The sequence below is a fragment of the Penaeus japonicus genome, unplaced genomic scaffold, assembly GCF_977035675.1.
Source record: "Penaeus japonicus unplaced genomic scaffold, GWHDUDI00000001_assembly GWHDUDI00000020, whole genome shotgun sequence".
Classification (NCBI taxonomy): Eukaryota; Metazoa; Arthropoda; class Malacostraca; order Decapoda; family Penaeidae; genus Penaeus; species Penaeus japonicus.
The window spans coordinates 23,475,866-23,493,365 of record NW_028234422.1 but is presented as its reverse complement, the minus strand read 5'-3'; the positions used below and the strand labels follow the sequence as shown (position 1 = coordinate 23,493,365).

The 17,500-nt window shown below is 40.7% G+C and overlaps 2 protein-coding genes across 7 annotated transcripts in view; one reads left to right on the top strand and one right to left on the bottom strand.

Annotated features, from left to right (window-relative positions):
* asun (integrator complex subunit 13 asun) overlaps nucleotides 1–3,188 on the top strand; it is a 4,260-nt gene extending 1,072 nt beyond the window's left edge. The window contains exon 2 of the mRNA XM_043021542.2: nucleotides 866–3,188. Coding sequence (XP_042877476.2) covers nucleotides 866–2,738 — 1,873 coding nt within the window. The 3' untranslated portion in view covers nucleotides 2,739–3,188. The remainder of the gene's footprint in view (nucleotides 1–865) is intronic.
* A 2,654-nt stretch (nucleotides 3,189–5,842) lies between these two features.
* Alas (5-aminolevulinate synthase) overlaps nucleotides 5,843–17,500 on the bottom strand; it is a 30,595-nt gene continuing 18,937 nt past the window's right edge. Inside the window, exons 1-12 of one of the 6 annotated variants that reach the window (XM_043021535.2) lie at nucleotides 15,533–15,709; nucleotides 12,927–13,087; nucleotides 11,758–11,859; nucleotides 11,436–11,531; nucleotides 10,851–10,931; nucleotides 9,482–9,658; nucleotides 9,039–9,260; nucleotides 8,695–8,906; nucleotides 8,426–8,558; nucleotides 7,943–8,211; nucleotides 7,611–7,835; nucleotides 5,843–7,409 (exon numbers count right to left, since the gene is read on the bottom strand). In XM_043021535.2, coding sequence (XP_042877469.2) covers nucleotides 7,299–7,409; nucleotides 7,611–7,835; nucleotides 7,943–8,211; nucleotides 8,426–8,558; nucleotides 8,695–8,906; nucleotides 9,039–9,260; nucleotides 9,482–9,658; nucleotides 10,851–10,931; nucleotides 11,436–11,531; nucleotides 11,758–11,859; nucleotides 12,927–13,071 — 1,773 coding nt within the window. In that variant the 5' untranslated portion in view covers nucleotides 13,072–13,087; nucleotides 15,533–15,709 and the 3' untranslated portion in view covers nucleotides 5,843–7,298. Of the gene's footprint in view, nucleotides 7,410–7,610; nucleotides 7,836–7,942; nucleotides 8,212–8,425; nucleotides 8,559–8,694; nucleotides 8,907–9,038; nucleotides 9,261–9,481; nucleotides 9,674–10,850; nucleotides 10,932–11,435; nucleotides 11,532–11,757; nucleotides 11,860–12,926; nucleotides 13,088–15,532; nucleotides 15,714–17,500 lie in introns of those variants that run through there. The other 5 variants (XM_043021537.2, XM_043021538.2, XM_043021540.2 and 2 more) reach the window with 5 other exon arrangements.

The following is a 17,500-nucleotide window of genomic DNA, read 5'->3' as shown; positions in this document are numbered from 1 at the left end:
CCTCCCTCTCTCTCCTTCTCTCCCTCCCTCCTCCCCTCCCTCTCTCCGTCCTTCCCTCATTTCCTCCTTCCTTCTCTCTCTCTCTCTCTCTCTCTCTCTCTCTCTCTCTCTCTCTCTCTCTCTCTCTCTCTCTCTCTCTCTCTCTCTCTCTCTCTCTCTCTCTCTCTCTCACTCTCACTCTCACTCTCTCTCTCTCTCTCTCTCTCTCTGTCTCTGTCTCTGTCTCTGTCTCTGTCTCTGTCTCTGTCTCTGTCTCTGTCTCTGTCTCTGTCTCTGTCTCTGTCTCTGTCTCTGTCTCTGTCTCTCTCTCTCTGTCTCTGTCTCTGTCTCTGTCTCTGTCTCTGTCTCTGTCTCTGTCTCTGTCTCTGTCTCTGTCTCTGTCTCTGTCTCTGTCTCTGTCTCTGTCTCTGTCTCTGTCTCTGTCTCTGTCTCTGTCTCTGTCTCTGTCTCTGTCTCTGTCTCTGTCTCTGTCTCTCTCTCTCTCCTTCTTCCTCTCTCTCTCTATCTCTCTATCTCTATCCCTCTCTCCCTCCCGGCCCTGCAGTTTACAACTGAAAATTAGTCTTATTTACTTATTTAAATCCAGATTTTAGCTAAAGAAAGGCCCCCTTCGAAGAACATCATTAGATAGTACTTCCCCATAATAACAAACGAAATAAAGTTTTGAGAACTTTAATTTGCATTAGGTAGTTTATTGTGAGTTTCCAATTTTTTTCACATTCTATTTGAAAAATACAGTATATCATTTATGTTTGCTTTACCGTACAAAATGCCCAATATATCTAGACAAATGGATGATACCATTCAAGTTATTTACTTGTTACTATGATTTTTTTAATTGTGTATTTTTATTTTCAATCTACAGAATAGTATGGGACATCTTCCCAGGATCGCGTCTTATACGCTTTATTGCTGTTGACAAAACTATTCACAAATTGTCCTCGTGGAACCTGGAAGACCAATGCTTGACCAGCCTGATGAATGCCTTTATGGCACTTGGACCTGCTAAAAACATTGGAGGCAACAAGCTAGATCTGATAAAGGGTATTAAAGCAGCCATTGAGGCTCTGACCAAACCTTCAGCTGTTCAGCATGAAAAGAGAACTTCACTCACTGAGAATGCTACCAAGGTACTGAACAAAGGCAGAATTATTCTAGTGACAAAGTTGGATAGTGAAGAAGAAATAAAAAACATTAAGGAAAAATTTCATGGAACTCTATTGTACATGAACAAGAATGCTGCTGCCACAGATAATTTAATGGCAATCAATCACTGTGACCTTGTCATCCTCAACTTATGGCCTGAGGGTCCACCATGCCCCATGCCAAACAAATCATGGCCAGATGTGTCTACTATTGTGTCCTGTGAGTTCTCAAACATCCAATGTGGCACTGCCTTAGCTCCAAAACTCTGCAATCTGGTGCTAAAGCATTATGACTTAGCATCAACCACTGTGACTGGTATACCAATGAAAGAAGAACAAAATGCAAGTTCATCAGCAAATTATGATGTGGAACTATTCCATCCAGCAGCTGCCCATGCAGCTATCTTAAAGGGAATTCCATCGGAGACTGCACATCTTAAGACTTATCGTGAAGGTACAGATTATGAAACCGTGACACTAAAATGGTGCACCCCTCGCAGCAATGCTAGTATGGAATTGCAGCATTGCTCATCTGCATACCGGATCACATCTGTTGATGTTAACAGTAGACCGTCTTCCTGTCTTACAAATTTCTTATTGAATGGACGATGGGTTATGTTGGAAATGCCACGCAAGTCAGGAAGTAAAGTGATATCTCACATGTTGGCTTGCCATGGAGGAGACATTTACATCCACACTATGTACACTTCACGCAGCATACTAGAAGATCCACCATCAATCAGTGAGGGCTGTGGGGGCAGAGTTACAGACTACAGGATTCCCGATTTTGGAGAACTAATTAAGGCAAACAAATTGGCACCATTTCCAGCACCCACATCAGAAAGTGAAGAGAGCTTGACACCACTCGAGCGAAGCAGAGAGCAACTTAACAGACACACTAAGTACTGGCCAATAACACTCTCTTCCACATCCCTCTTCAATTTGGGTCCTCAGATTGAACCACTTGCAGCATTAATGCTAGAAGACAATCTAACTGAAGATGAGGTGGTTGAATGCAAGCAAGTAATTCTATATCTGATGAACATGGAAGCTCGAGGAGACCCCCTGCCCTCCCCCATGGCAGGCCAGCGAGGGAAAGGCATGAAACGTGAGGACCAGTACAGAGCAGTGTGGGCAGAGCTTGAACAATACCTCCAGCTGCATCTTCACACTCCAGCACATGAGAAAGTTCTTGAATGCCTCATGGAGTGCCACAACAAGGCTGCAACTCCAGAATACAAGGGAGATGAGAAAGTCGACATTGATCAGGCACTTAAGGAATTAGATGACTGTAACTACGTTGCGGATAGAGATAAGGCTGAGTTTGGGTCTGGTGGAGGGGGCAAACATACAGCAGGAGACCTCTCTTTACCAGATAGCAAGAGAAGAAGAACCATTCCACCTCCTCTTGCCCCTATGGGTCGTAGCAGTGGAATGAACCTCCTCACACTATGGGAGAACAAAGTGTCTTCAGAGGAGTCACGTCGTTGCTTGGAATTCCAGGGGAGGCTTAAATCAGAGGATAATGTCACTAAACTCTATATCAACTTACAAAAAGACAAGGATAAAGATGAAGTTCCAAGAAAGAAATAAGAGTTTTGTAGAAGAGGTTCAGTGTTTATCTGAACATTTCCTCAAGTATTGTAGATGTTAAAGTAAAGGAGTTATTATTTTCCTGTAAAAAGTATTGTAAGCGCTCAGTGTTGAAAAATTATTGTATAAAATTATTTTGCCACATGAAAAGCCATTTTTCATATATAATTCTTTAAATTTACTTTTGATATGTCACCTTTTTGTTTATAATATATATATATATATATATATATATATATATATATATATATATATATATATACATATATATATATATATATATATATATATATATATATATATATATATGTATATGTATCTTTATATAAGAAATATGTACAGCTAACACTTTATATTATACAAGAATGGTTTTTACTTTCTTTGTTTTTTTAATCCAATGTTAACAAATAGTAAGAATGATAATATAGTTTAATAAATTCTTTTATATAAGTTGATGTTATATATACCTTAGGCAACATATTTAAATTTATTTTTTGTGCTTTCTTACTGGTAAAAGGCTTTTTATTAACCCTTCCAAAATGGGCCACATCTGAAGATGTTCAGCCTGGGCTGGGTATCTTTAGATATGTGTCTTTTCTTCGTTATAGACTTGTGGTATGAAATATGAGACTGCATTTGATAAATGAGCAAAGTGATACTAATTAGTATTTGGTCATCATAACTAAAGGAATAAATAGCTTTTAATTTCAACAAATTACCCTTTCTTAACCCTTTTGTGTGGGGCATGTTTTGAAGGGTTGGGTATACTTGTAATTATAAGCTATTTATTCTTGCAGTTGTGTAAATAGAATATACTAATTAGTATCAGTTAGTTAATATATCATATGTAGACACCTATACCATTCCATAAAACTAGAAAATAATAGAAAACACATCTTAACCAACTGCAGACAGGTATCATGACATACATGACGCAGGAGCTTAGGCCTGATGACAGGCATCATGACGTACATCATATTCATGGATTTTGGATCACTGTGCTTATTGTGCTATGAGTGAGGAGTGAGTGTTGATTAGTCACAGTCATAATTATTATAATTACCTTAATATTAAGCAAACCTAACATACAAAACCTAGATGGCACCACCATCTTCTAGCACCAGCAGGAGATAGAGCCTTGAATGGCTCTATCCATGGTCTCTAGCAAGCACCGTCTTATAGAGCAATGACACACAGCAAGTTACTGTCCTTTTGCTCTAAGTACAGCCGATGAAGGATGTACAGGCAGAACAAGATGAGGAAGGTGACCTGAACCATGCCCAATATCTAAAATGTGCCCCTGTGTCAGTAGGGAAGCCTTTTACTGTGGCACTCACAGTTGCAAGCACAGGCTTTCTTCCTCCTCCCTACCTCTTCATGCTATCTTCATTGTAGAGTTATATGTTTCATATTCTTTCATAACAGTATTTGAATACAAAAAATAAAGTTTTTTGTCGTCCCATAAAACAGCAATACTTCTATCATACCTAGTATTAAGAAAATAATGAACTGATATGGATCTTATACTATAATTTTAGTCAACTGCAGTATTGATAGAGACTGTCATATGACATATGTAAGTCTCTAAACAAAGTAAAACACAAAATTAAAACACAAATATGGCTCTACTTTTACAATAGAGTGGGAAAAATCAAAGCATGTTGCATGAAGATGCCTCACTCTGAAATAAAACCCATCCTGGTGATTGAGCAAGCAAATCTATCCCCCATCCACAATGGGTTAAGATGGCTAGTACGTAACTCAATCTTCTGCAGCATTCTCTTTCTCTTTGTCTCTGTCTGTGTTTCTGTCTGTATTTCTATCTCCCTCTCTCCATCTTGCTCTGTCTCTCTATCTCACCCTCCCTCCCTCCCTCTCCTTTTCCATGTCCCTGTTCTTGTCCCTCTCTTTCCCTTTCCCTCTCTCATTTGCCCCTTTCTACTTATCTGGTGTGAAGAATCATTAATGGCTTGCAACAAAGATATTAACATCTAACTCAGGTAATTGTCAATTCAGATATTATGAAGACCTGTGTTTTTCCGGAATTAAAATTTGATGCATTGCCTGAGCACATTTAATGCTGGACTTCTGTCAAAAGTTCTTATCAGCTTAATTTCATTTGTTGATGAATAAGGTTTGACAAACTTGAAGTTGTACCTTTAAGAATTGCACCAGTTTTCAGTTGCTAATCAGTATTCCTCTCAAGGATTCCCGAACCATGATCATTCACAATAATCATATAATCATATATTATCACAAACTAAAGTCATGTTATGTAGGCAACCTGTTCTCATTTTCAAACAAACATCTGCCATGGGACTTATTTTACTATCATGATACTTGAATGCAGATTTGTTACTGTTTTTTCTAGTACAATTTATAATACGAGTCTATATGACCTGAGTTTATCTCTGCTCTATACTTCAAAAATATATATGTATTTTTCCTTTATAAAATATCAAAGGAAACAGGCATGAACAATATCTTAATTTTTTAGCTAGGCTCCTCATTGCTCTTTGGAGTACAGGAAAGGGAACTCCTTGATATCCTGGCTGGACTAACAAAAAAAAACATAGGACTCACAATTATAACTAGACAATATCAATAAGGATGTACTGCCAAACCTTAATAATTCTTCATGACTGAATCAAGAAAAGAATCTCATTTCTTGTTCTGATATTTTTTAAATATGTATTTCACATTATACTTCACTGGGGTAAATTCTTTTCTATAAATGTTCGCCTACTATATCCTAGATTTCAATGAAAACTGAAGAATCAAGCAAAGGGAGAAGGATTGATTATTTTTATGACCCCTGAAAGATGAGAAATCTTTGTGTTCACACAGGAGGGGAAAGATGAAGTCTTTTTGCTTATTTTGGTACACAATTATTTCAGCTTAAATCTTCATAATATTAATAATCAGAATATGGATATCTTAGTTTTATTAATATTATTATATTTTTATCTTTTCAACTTTAACCGTGGTTTGTCCATTGTGTACAAACATACCTGCAAACAAAATTGCTGTATTCAATTTTTTTAGGGATTAAAACTGCATCAACAGCTAAGGCCATTAGCTGCACCAAAGGATATGGAAAGGCGTTTAATGCTCTCTACCGCATCTATTGGTCTACTATATTATTTGAGGTCATGTGACACCTTCTTAGATTTTGCCCTTTCAACACACAATTATGTTAAAACATATTTGTATAAAATATATATTCCATAAATATATATACATATATGTATGGATTACACAACAAAGGTTCTTTAAATGCATTGAAAATTGAAAGCACTATACTGATGGTGCTAATGGAATAATGTTATGACTGGAACTACAAAATGTTAAGAAAGTCTGTGTGTATTATTATTGCATAGATGTGTAATTGTGTTTACAAATGTGCATTTATTGTATATTTCAGTTTGTGAGTGAATGTGTGTGCTATGTTTTAGATGCTGACACAAATTGATAAATACTCTCACACATGCTCACACACGTGCACACTCTTACACTCACTCTCTCTCTAACAAAATGAAAAAAACAATCAAGGTAATCATGTTTTAGTGTTGAAAGCATATCAATTGCCATGCACATCTGAACAAAATAAAAAATAAAAATTATGAAGAAAAATACATTCTAAACACAAATTCTATCACAAATAGAGTACCTAAATTATCATAGGGTGTTGTTTTTCTTGGAAGAAAAGACCAGGTCTTTCATCTCACTTATATCTATAGTGCATAAAAATCCTGGCATATATATAGATATATACATATATTTTTTTCTTTATAATAAAATAACAGATCAAACATTTTGCAACAAATTTCTAAAATGGTAAGATAGATATGAAGCAGTTCACTGCCTTTCAAGTGATTCCCACAAAACCAAAACAATGAGTGCAACTGGCCACACATTTTATCAAATAAAAAGTGAAACAAGGAACAGACAAGAGGATAATTTGCATTTGGAGAATAATAATGAATATCCAACATTACCTCAACTATTTCTCCATGTGCCTTTATGAAGACATTCAACTACCTACCCATTAGTTTTCACAATCACAATTTAATGAAAATTAAGTTGTTTGCAGTAGTGCCTCATACAATAAATCTCTGAAGACGGTTCACATGACCAACATTTTTTTAAATCTCTTCCAATAATACGGATTCTACAAAGTTTTGACACTGATTGCGTTTCTTGGTCTTCAACACATGCAGTCGCTTTCTTTTAGAATAATTAAATAAATAGTGAAATAGATATGTATACATTCATGCCTGTATTATGTTTTCTATTGGTATATCTAAGAACCTTACATTTCACTGCACATAAAGAGCAACTTTGTTTGTGTTCATAAATAAGTTAGCTATCTCTGACTATTGACAAAAGGAATGACACTGTAGTTATTGACTTCATCACAGTTGATGGAATTCCAAATAGGCAAGTCTATACAATGTAAATTTTACTGTCATGTATTCTTGCTACATAAAGGACTGCATATGTCTTTGGTCATTAATCGTATCCGAGACATCACAACCTCATTGGTCTGTCAAAATGATGCTAAAAACATTCTGCTAGTTGCGGACAGTAAGGCTTGTCACATTCACTGCTGCATTTTTGCCGAGCCTCCATTTGCTTGAAAAGAAAAGGCTTCTTGCAAAAAGTACATTCCTGAAAGATAGCAATTGGTAAATTAGGACTATACAATTCAGTTTTTCTTATACTCAATATTCACCTAGAAGAAAGTAATTGGAGAAGTCAGATTGTACTTGCAGAATATAAACAGCAATGAAATGCTATCAAATATGCTTAATATTTACAGAGCTAGTTGCATTTTCATCATCTCTCAAATGGACATCTATAAATACTTACATCATTGCATCTCTTATCATTTAAAGGTAGATCCAGCTCCTTCCATATGCTAACAAGGTCCTTCACAAACTGATCCATCATTTCTGGGGTGTGTTGGGGTGTTGGGGCAATGCGGAGCTTCTCCTGTCCTCTGGGTACGGTTGGGTAGTTGATAGCTTGGACATAGTGGCCATACTTTCGGATCAGCTCATCAGACACTTTTGTACAAAGCAGGGGGTCACCAACCTGGGAAGAGATTATGAGTTTTTAATTTTTGTCTTATTACAAAAATATATTTTCAACTTTTAAATTCCATCATTCTTTTAGGGGAAAAGGTTGCATCCACTACTTACATGAATGGGTAAAATATGTGAAGGGCAGTGCTCCACGGGCAAGCCATTATCCATGAGTAATTTGCGAAGATATTGGACTGCCTTCTGATGAACTCCTCGCAATGCTCGGCCTTCTTCGCTACTCAGGATGGTGACAGCAGCCAGAGCTCCAGAAACAACAGTTGGTGGTAAGGAGGTTGTGAAGATAAAGCCAGCAGCATAGCTACGAATCATATCAACAAGGGTTGCATTTCCTGCGATGTAGCCTCCAATGTTGCCAAAAGCTTTGCCTGTAAATAAATTAAACTTTCATTAGGAGAGTCGTGAGAAAAGTATATGACAAATAACAGTATGGATACAGCTGTACATAAAAAAAAACATGCTTTTGAATGTAGGGCTCAAACCAAAAAAGCATTATACATCAATCAATAATTTTTATACTTACACACTGAACTGGACAATAAAAAACAAGAGTTCAGTAAAAACACCAGCAAATAGACTCACCCAGAGTGCCAGAGACAATATCGATATGGTCCTGTAGTCCATCACGGTCAGCAATACCAGCTCCATTTTCACCATAAAGACCCACAGCATGCACCTCATCAACAAAGGTGATTGCTCCGTACTTGTGTGCTACCTGAGATAAATTAAGACTGATTAATTAGTTTAAATAAAATAAAAAACAAACTTTCAAAGGTAAAAGTCAAGGTATTTACATTTCAAGAGAAAGACAAGCTTATATTACAAGGAATGTACTCAACTCCTTAACTCACATCACACAGGTCCTTCAGTGGACAAACAGCACCAGTCATGGAATGAACAGTTTCGAAAGCTACAATCTTTGGAGTAGAAACATCAACAGACTTCAGTAGTTCTTCAAGGTGTTTTGGGTCATTGTGTCGGAATATGTGCTTGGGGGCCCCTGAGTTGCGAATTCCTTGGATCATAGAGGCATGGTTTCCTTCGTCTGAGAAGATGTGGCAACCTTGAAGGAGAAAAAAAAATTATAATAAAGTTTATTTAATTTTTACATACATGCTTTTCCGAATAGTTTCAAAATATAATCCAGCATAATCATTCTTTGGTTATTTCTGAACATCATATAACTTTCTCTTACCTGGTAGTGCCTTAGCAAGTGTATAGAGAGTTGAATCATTAGCCACATAACATGAGGTGAAGAGCAGTGCTGCATCCTTCTTGTGAATGGAAGCTAGTTTAGCCTCCATGGTTTCATGAAGTACAGTGTTGCCTGAGATGTTCCTGGTTCCTCCAGCACCAGCACCATGTTCTTCTAGGGACTTCTTTACTGCCTCTCTTACTTTTTCATGGCGGGACATTCCTGTGGAACGAAAAAATCCTACAGTTAAAAGGTGTTAACAGAAAAAAATGAAAGATACTACCCAAATAAAGCTACAACTTGTCCATCCAAAATAACAATATGACTGTTCCAATAAATTTACTCAAAGTTTCCATCACTAACAATCTTTTCATCAAACACTATTATATTCATATAACTGAAACAACCCCTGACTGCAGAACATAATTTCCTATACAGCTTACCTAGGTAGTCATTCGAGCACCAAACCATGATCTCCTTTTCACCCCAAGAATATTCCTTGGCCTTGGGGAACTGACTGGCCATTCGGGAAACCTTTTTGAACACACGGTATGAGTGGTCGGCCTTCTTGCGGGCGATTTGCTCTTCGAAGAAGTCATTATAAGGGAATAGTTCTTGCTCTGCAGAGAAAGGAACTGTTTTTCAGATTAAATAGGCAATAATTTATAATGATAATCAGAAATGATACATGGGTACTGTGTATTTGCTTATGTGTTTATAAAAAGAGAGAGAGAGAGAGAGAGAGAGAGAGAGAGAGAGAGAGAGAGAGAGAGAGAGAGAGAGAGAGAGAGAGAGAGAGAGAGAGAGAGAGAGAGAGAGAGAGAGAGAGAGAGAGAGAGAGAGAGAGAGAGAGAGAGAGAGAGAGAGAGAGAGAGAGAGAGAGACAGAGAGCGAGAGAGAGAGAGGACAATTGTGGACAATTGTCATGAAATGTGCTCATGACACAACACCAGAAACTGCTCACTGTTGAAATGTGGTCACAGTTATGAAGTATGAGTCACGGTACTCTCCAAAGTCAGCCTAAGCCTTTGTTTTGCGATGGATTGAAGGGAAAGTGTTTGTTAGGAAAGTATGCACTGCCAATAGTGCAAAGATATTTTCCCATCCCTCTAATTTCTAGCTGGTCCCCACAGCATCAGAAATAACCCATTAGCTTGTTTGCCCCCCATCTGCAATGGATTAAGAATAAGGAAACAACAGCATTTTTTTTTTCAATTTCCATAACAGAAGACATACAAGTTATGGATAATTGAAAAGCACTTACAGCTAAGAAACAGTTTTTTATGCTAGGTTATAAAAACATTTTCATGCATACATTAAATAGTTCACTTTCACTAACTCATCTAATCAGTGTATACTTGTTTATGACTATCCAAGTTTTCACACTACTTTTACACACACATCATCCAGTTCGAACAGTAATCAAGCTTCAAAGTTTACCAATCTATCCTCTAAGTTATAAAAGCATCAACTGTATCAACTATCAATTCTAAGTTTAATTATCAGACTTTCATTGGACACAAACACAAATAATATATGGGAAAAAAAGAAATATTCTAAAACTTCATTACGGCCATGCCACCATAATGCAGAAGAAATAAAATTCTGAATCATGCTACACCAGCATTCAATCATTTAGGTAGTAAACATGAAACACAGTTTCACGTAAGGGATCAAGCAGGGACAATGTTTAGCAGTCAATGCTCAGTCAATTGCCATAAATATCGCATTATGGAACAAGTATTAATAATATGAGTCATCAAACAAGACTCTAAAGCAAGCTGTAACATCTATATGCTGAGAAAAGCATACCTTCGACCACAGATGTCCCCTGGGAAGCAAGAAAGGGGCATTTGACCTGGTCTTTGGGTTTATCTTCATGTCCAGCTGGAGCTGTGAAAGGCCTAATATTGTAGCAAATAGATATTATTACCTAATCTATTTCACTTGTCATTCCCAGCAATGAAAAAAGTTTCTTGTCCTATTTATACCATGTAACTTCATTCTTATCTTATAGGTATCCAATAGTGAATACCAGTATAAGGAAAACCAATCTATTTTTTAAATAAAAGTATAAACTGTTTCATGACTAGTTCTCAGACTTCCTAACATTGCATTATTAACCATTGGAAAATTTATTAAGAAAAAACAGAGAAAATAGAGAAATATGCTTTGCATTTCAGAAAGTTCATGAAGGTGATAGTCTAGTCATACCATAATGAGATGAAAGTCAAACACAATATCACTTCAGGGATTAAGCAGGGACAAAGATCGCCAATTAATTTGCACAGTGGCAAGCTAATTGCACAATGCCATTATTGGCAAGTAATGGAAAAGTATGGCTAGTAACAGGACCTTGAAGCAAGCTCTGACATCCATATGATGAGAGGAGCATACCTTCAACCACAGTTACATTTGCCCCAGGTATTCCCTGGGATGCCAGAAAGGGGCATTTGACTTGGTCTTTGGGTTTAGCTTCATGTCCAGATGGACCTGTGAAAGGTCCATTATTGTAGCAAATGCATATCGTTATGTAATATATATCTTACTTCTAACTTCACAACACATGAGTTTCAGCTCAGCCTTGAAGTATTCATAATACATATCAATCATAAAGGCAAATCTTATTCTTATATCCCTCCATCTTACAATATTGACTGTCTTCAAATTTCCAAATCTTGACAGTGCTATCAGCGCTCTACATATCACCGAAACTCACCTTGCTCACGAGCAGCCAAGTCAATGATGTCTTCCTGCACTTCACGGCTTGCTTGCTTCACCAAGTTCTTGTTGTTCAAGAAGGGGCACTTCTTCTCTCCCTCTGTTATGAAGATGTGTACATGTTATTTGACATCTTACATATTATCTCATTTTTATATTCTCATTTCAATTACCATTTCCATTTCCAATTTGAGAGAGTGATAAAGATAGATAGATAGATAGATAGAGAGAGAGAGAGAGAGAGAGAGAGAGAGAGAGAGAGAGAGAGAGAGAGAGAGAGAGAGGAGAGAGGGAGGGAGGGAGGGGGGGAGGGAGGGAGGAGGGAGGAGAAGGGAGGAGGGGAGGGAGGAGGGGAGAGAGAGAGAGAGAGGAGAGAGGAGAGAGAGAGAGAGAGGAGAGAGAGAGAGGGAGAGGGAAGAGGGAGAGGGAGAGGGAGAGGAGAGAGGTGGAGGGAAGGAGGAGAGGGAGAGGGAGAGGGGAGGAGAGGGGTGAGAGGGAGAGAGAGGAGAGAGGGAGTGAGAGAGAGGAGTGAGAGTGAGAGTGAGAGAGAGGAGTGAGAGTGAGAGGTGAGAGTGAGGAGAAGGAGAGGAGATGGAGAGGAGAGTGAGAGAGAGAGAGAGAGAGAGTGAGAGAGAGAGAGAGGAAGAGAATGAGAGAGAGGAGGAGAGAGAGAGGAGAGAGGAGAAGAGAGAGAGAGAGAGAGAGAGAGAGAGAGAAGAGAGAGGAGAGAGGAGAGAGATAAGAGAGAGAGGGCGAGGGAGTGAGAGTGAGAGAGAGAGAGAGAGAGAGAGGAGAGAGAAAGAGGGAGAGAGAGGGAGAGGGAGAGGAGAGAGAGAGAGAGGAGAGAAGGAGAGAGAGAGGGAGAGGGGTGAGGGGGGGGGTGGGAGAGGGAGGGGAGAGAGAGAGAGAGAGAGAGAGAGAGAGGAGAGTGTTGAGAGAGAGGGTGAGAGAGAGAGGAGAGAGAGAGAGAGAGAGGGAGAGGGAGAGGGAGAGGGAGAGGGAGAGGGAGAGGGAGAGGGAGAGGGAGAGGGAGAGGGAGAGGGAGAGAGAGAGAGAGAAAAGGGAAAGAAAAAAAGAGAGAAAAAAGAGAAAAAAAGGGAAAGAAAAGAAAAAAGATAAAAAGGAAGAGAGCAAGAGAGAGAACAAAAATATTTTGCTCCAACTTACCTGTGTTGCTGGCTGAAGGGAGGGAGTTGTAGCTCCTTGTAAAACAAGAAACAGCTGGACACATCTCTCCATATTGGCGGACTAGACTAGCACCATAGTTGCGAAGGAATTGGCCAGGAAGGCGTGACAAAAATGGACACGGCATTATCCACTCTCTTTCTCTGGAAGAAAAGAGGACTGGTTAACTGACTTTGGCAGATTATGTTTTCAATGCATTATTATGAAGTTAATATGAGATTAAAAGATAGGTACAGGAGGAGGAGGAGGAGGAGAGAGACAGAGAGAGGAAGAAAGGAAAGTGAGAGGAAGAGTGGAGAAGGAGAGGAAGAGAGGGAAGAGAGAAGAGAGAGAGACAGGAAGAGAAGAAGAGAGGAGAGAGAGAGGAGAAGAGAGAGAGGAAAAGAGGAGAGAGAGAGAAAGAGGAAAAGAGGAGAGAGAGAGAGAGAGAGAGAGAGAGAGAGAGAGAGAGAGAGAGAGAGAGAGAGAGAGAGAGAGAGAGAGAGAGAGAGAGAGAGAGAGAGAGAGAGAGAGAGAGACGAGAGAGACAGAGAGAGAGAGAGAGAGAGAGAGAGAGAGAGAGAGAAGGGTAAACTCTCTTTCTCGTGTTTAGGGCTCGCGGTTCTTGATGACTCGCTGGCTCTAGCCTAGAGGAGAGAGAGAGAGAGAGAGAGAGCGAGAGGAGAAAGAGAGGAGAGGAGGGAGAGGAAAGAGAGAAGACGAGAGAGAGAGAGAGAGAGGGAGAGAGAAAAGAGAGAGAGAGGGAGAGAAGAGGGAAGAGGGAGGGGGGGAGAGAGGCTATAGTCTTGGGCCTCCCTCCCTCCTCTCGCTCTCGCTCCTCTCCTTCTCTATTTGCAGCTCGCTCTCTCTCATCTCGATTCTGACGAGGGAGGAAAGAGGAGGAGAGGGAGAGAGAGGAAGAGAGAGAGAGAGAGAGAGAGAGAGAGAGAGAGAGAGAGAGAGAGAAGGAGTGAGAGAGAGTGAAGAGAGAAAGAGAGAGAGAGAAGAGGGAGAGAAGAGGGGAGAGAGAGGAAGAGGGAGGGAGAGAGAGAGAGAGAAGGAGAGAGAGAAGGAGAGAAGAGGAAGAGGGGAGGGAAGAGAGGGAGAGAGGGAGAGAGGGGAGAGAGGAGAGTGAGGAGGGAGAGGGAGAGAGAGGCAGAGAGAGAGAGAGAGAGAGGGGGGGGGGGGAAAGGAGGGACGTGATAGGGGAAGGAGAGGGGGGGGAGAGAAGAAAGAGAGAAAGAGAAGAGCTCTTTCGCTTTCTCTGTCGCGTGTCGCTCTCCGATCTCGGCTCTCCTCGCTCTCGCTCTCTCTTCTGTCTTTCCGCTCTCGCTCTGCGCGTCGGAGAGATCGCCGAAGGTGTTTGGAGAGAGATGGGAGAGCGTGGAGAGAGAGTAGTGGGAGTGAGAGGATGGAGGAGAGAGAGAGAATGAAGAGAGGAGAAGAGAGAGGAGAGCGGAGGGAGAGGTTTTGAGAGGGAGGATGTTGTGGGAGGAGAGGTAGAGGGAGAAGGGAGAGGGGAGAGGAGAAGAGGGAGCAGGGAGAGGGAAAGAGAGATGTAATGAGAGAGAGAGAGAGAGATGAGAGGTAGAGAGAGAGATGTGGAGATAGAGAGAGAGAGCGGGAGAGGGAGAGAGAGGGAAGAGAGGGAGGAGGGGAGGAGAGAGGAGCGAGAGAAGGAGAGAGAGGGATGTGAGAGAGAGAGAGAGAGAGAGAGGAATATGAGAGAGGGATGAGAGAGAGAGAGAGAGGGAGGGGGGAGAGAGGGAGGAGAGAGAGGGAGAGAGAGAGGGGGAGAGAGGGAAGAGAGGGGGAGAGGGGTTTTTGGAGAGGGAGGAGAGAGAGAGAGGGGGGAGAGAGAGAGAGAGAGAATGAGGAGACGAGAGGAGAGGATGAGAGAGATGAGAGAGAAGAGAGAGAGAGAGAGAGAGAGAGAGAGAGAGAGAGAGAGAGGGGGGGAGGGAGGGAGGGAGGGAGGGAGGGGAGGGGAGGGAGAGAGGGAGGGAGAGGGAGAAAGAGAGGGAGGGAGGGAGAGGGAGAGGGAGAGGGAGGGAGAGGGATGGAGAGGGAGAGAGAGAGTGTAAACGAAAGGTGGTAAACTTTAAAAGCTTTGAAATTGCAATAGAATCCACTAAATATATGGATATGAGACCAATATATGTAACTCAATAAATATGAGTGTAAATAAACACACTTGCATTTACGCATCTAAGAATAAAAAAATATATATAAAAAATTCACCAACAAATCACACACCAGACGTTAATTAATAAACATACAACTTCCGCAAAGCAATTACACGACCAGAGCTAAAGTAGCACACCGATGGAGGGATTTCGTTGCCTCTTTCCTCTTTTCGCTTTTGGGGGAAGGGAGTGGGTGGGAAAATGCAAACATGGAGAAATGGAGAGTTGCGTCATCGGCAACCATTCCCAGCATATTGTTCCTTCCTCGCTGCCTTTTCTGCGGATCGTCACTTTCGAAGGTCATTTGCCGACACTTTCTAATAGGCCGATAATTTCCCTCCTATGATATACACATCTTCAATGAATCACATACCCCAATCATCTACCATGATTTTCCCTTCCGAATCTAAATGGAATACTTACTTTCCGGTAAACTCGCAACAACGGTTTTCAAATGCTACGACAGAAGTGATCGGCCTCCCCACTTTATCCACGCAGTCACTGAACCGAGGTTCTTCCTCTCTAGGATCAGCTCGTACACTGACAGAATACTGGGCCGCTCACGACCGACCACACTCACTCTCACCAGCCCCCACCCTCCTCCACCCTCTCATATACCCTCCCTCTACTCCCTCCCCATCCCCCAAAATCCGGACTTCGGTATATTTTATGGTATTCCCGCGCTCTCCTCACACCATTTGACATACCAACAAATACTCCTTCTTCTTTCCTTCTTGGTTTGGACGACGATTTTATTTTCGACGATATTAAAACATTTTAAAAACTTAATTCTTTTCCGTTTTTTGCTCGTTTTTTTTTTGTTAACTGTGTGTTTTGGTTTGCGTAACAGAAAGAAAAAAAATATGACGGCACATGTGCCTTACTCCTCATGCACATTCAACACATCACGACGGCACATTCATGGAAATCCATTGCTAAAAAAGGCACCTCCTCGCTGTTTATCTTTTCTTGTCTTGTGATAACCACGCAAGCAAAGAATGAAAAGAAAAGAACGCAAGAAGTAAAGAAGAAAGAAAATGAAAAAGAAAGTATTCCGGCGCGCGCTGATTGGATGTCGCTGCCTCAAAAGCTCGTGACGTCAGGAGTCGCCACGCCCATTCTGAATGTGCATAGAGGAAGGAGAGGGGGAAGTTGGATAAGAGAGGGGAAGGGGGGAAAATGGGAGGGATTAGGGGGGAGAGGAAACAAAAGAGGGGGTTGGGTGGGGTTCAATATAATAGTAGGAATATTTTCTGGGATTTACCGGTAAACACTTTACGGGGAGGGAGGGAGGGAGAGAGGGGGGAGAGTGAGTGAGTGAGTGAGTGAGTGAGTGAGTGAGTGAGTGAGTGAGTGAGTGAGTGAGAGAGAGAGAGAGAGAGAGAGAGAGAGAGAGAGAGAGAGAGAGAGAGAGAGAGAGAGAGAGAGAGAGAGAGAGAGAGAGAGAGAGAGAGAGAGAGAGAGAGAGAGAGAGAGAGAGAGAAATAAATAAATAGAATCTAATAATATTTTCTTGACGACCAGCGATGGTCACCTATCTTCTCAAAGCGATACGTAAAAAGTATATAAATATAATTATCTTAAAAAAAAAAGTTATATAATTTAAAAAAATAAAAAAATAGCGAGGAGCTGTTAGAAGATAGGTAAGAAAGTAGAAAGGAATAGATAGGGTAAGTAGAAATTTGAAAGAAGAGAATAGGTAGTAGAAGGAAGGAGGGGGGAAAAAGGGAGGGGAAAAATAGTAGGGAGTAGGAATAGAAAATAGAGGGGAAATGGAAAAAAAGATAGATATAATAAAAAATAAAATGAGATTTAGTTTATTAAATTATTTTTTATTTTTTTTTATTTTTTTTTTTAAACATTAAAAATATCATGTAGGTGGTGTGTGTTGGAGTGGTTTTGAAAACCAAAAAAATGACCCCAAACAATGGAGGAATGTACTGTGGGAGGATTTGGGGAAGGAGAAATCGGGAGGGAGGGGATTGGGGATAGTAGGATAGAGGGTGAGGAAGAGAAGGGAAGAGAGGGAAGAGGGAGAGAGGGAGAGGGAGAGAAGGAGAGAGGGAGAGAGGAGAGAGGGAGGGAGAGGAGGGGGTTGGAGAGGTTGAGAGAGGTTCGTGGGGAGGAAGGAGAGAAGATGGAGAAGGAGACGGAGGTGATGAGGAGTGATCGAGCCCAGGTGAGAAGATGGAGGAGGAGTAGGGAGAGGATGAGATGAGGAGGGGGAGGAGAGAGTAGAGGAGGGGAGAGAGGACGAGAGATGAGAGGGAGTAGAGAAGAGGCGAGAGACGAGAAGATGAGAGAGAAAGGAGAGATGAGGAGAGAAGAGGAGAGGGAGGATTTGATGGAAAGAGAGGAGAGAGAGGGAGAGAGAGAGAGAGAGAGAGAGAG